Source organism: Monodon monoceros, unplaced genomic scaffold, assembly GCF_005190385.1.
Source record: "Monodon monoceros isolate NGI ecotype Baffin Bay Population unplaced genomic scaffold, NGI_Narwhal_1 Super_Scaffold_20, whole genome shotgun sequence".
In the NCBI taxonomy this organism is placed as follows: domain Eukaryota; kingdom Metazoa; phylum Chordata; class Mammalia; order Artiodactyla; family Monodontidae; genus Monodon; species Monodon monoceros.
In genome coordinates, this window is record NW_021703777.1 from 135157842 (window position 1) to 135159234 (window position 1393).

General features: G+C 71.1%; 1 protein-coding gene across 2 annotated transcripts in view; it reads right to left on the minus strand.

The window, feature by feature from the left end:
- Positions 1-289, minus strand: part of HTT (huntingtin) — a 136487-nt gene extending 136198 nt beyond the window's left edge. Inside the window, exon 1 of one of the 2 annotated variants that reach the window (XM_029234592.1) lies at positions 4-289. In XM_029234592.1, the coding sequence (XP_029090425.1) occupies positions 4-167 (164 nt within the window). In that variant the 5' untranslated portion in view covers positions 168-289. The remainder of the gene's footprint in view (positions 1-3) is intronic. The other variant, XM_029234585.1, reaches the window with a different exon arrangement.
- Between the last annotated feature and the right edge of the window lie 1104 nt (positions 290-1393).

A 1393-nucleotide genomic window follows, 5' to 3' on the forward strand; every position in this document is an offset into this window, starting at 1 on the left:
GGCGGCGGCGGGGGCGGCGGCGACTGCGGCTGAGGCGGCGGCTGCGCCTGCGGCGGCGGCTGAGGGGGCTGAGGCGGCGGCGGCGGCGGCTGCTGCTGTTGCTGCTGCTGCTGCTGGAAGGACTTGAGGGACTCGAAGGCCTTCATCAGCTTTTCCAGGGTCGCCATGGCGGCCTCCCGCCCCGCGGGAACAGCCCCCGGAACCCTCGGACCTGCTCGCGGTTCCGCTCACCAGCGCGGCAATGAATGAGGCTCGGGGACACGGGCAGGAGCGGAACCGAAGCGCTCGGCCATCTTGGGTCCGTCCCGGCAGCCCCCGCGGCCCTGCGTCCCGCGACGCTCCGTCGTGGGGCGGGGCCAGGCTGGCGAGATTGACAGCCAGAGGCGGCGGCCAACGCCATTGGCCGGGCGCGGCGCCAGCCAGTCTCCCGCGCCCGCCGTCTCGCCTTCTAGGACCGCCGCGACGACGGAGACCCCAGCGCTCCTCCAGGGCGCGGACTAAGGGCGCGGCGAGGAGGGGCGGGGCGGTCATGAGCGTCATGCTCCCTCGGGAAGAAGCCCCTAGTCGAGGAGACCCCGGCCGACGCCCGGCGGGTGGCAGGGAGGGCCGGCCGTGGACTCGGAGCCGGAGACCCTGCGGGGGTGCTTGCTCACCCAGCGGCCCGGGCGGAGGGAGGGCTCACGGGACAGCCTTGCAGAGGAGGAAGGGGGAATTGGGTCGTCCCGCGCGGAGCCAGAGGACCCTCAGGGCGGGAGCCCAGGTGTGGCCCCCAGAGAGGAGCGGAGCCCTGGAGAGCCAGTCTGCAGCCCGAGGAGGAGCTGAGGAACTTGGCGGAGGGCCTGGGGCAGGGACGGGTGGTAAAAACCTGCCTGGTCGGTGCCTGCTGCCCGGAGAGGCCGTGGCTGGTGCAGCGAGAAGCAGCTTTGACCCCAGAGACTGCCCCGCCGGCATGACTGCCCGGCCCAAGGGTGTGCCCCGCCTTGAGCGAGGCCGGCCGGCGTGGGAGGGTCCCGGGCTCCAGAGCCTCGCCACCCGGAGGGGCGGCAGTGAGCAAGCAGAGGGGCAGCGTCCGCTTGCCCGCAGGGAGTGGGTGGCCCTCAGAGAAGCCGCCTGGGGCAAGCAGCATGAAGCCTCCAGAGCCCACTCAGGGCAGCGACCTGTTCTAGGCCACAAGCCACGTCTCCGCCTAATTTCAGACCCTGTTGTCCCAAAGCAGTCAGGTGAACCCAGCATCGCCACAGGAAGCCTTGTCCCCAAGGGGACAGCAACCGCCCCCGCTCCAGGGGAAGGACCTCAGAGAAACTTGCCACAAGCCTTGAGGTCCCAGTTCCCTGATTTAATAAAGGCCCTTGTCCACAGGCCAAGCCGTGTGCCAGCCCTCACAGGACAGGCC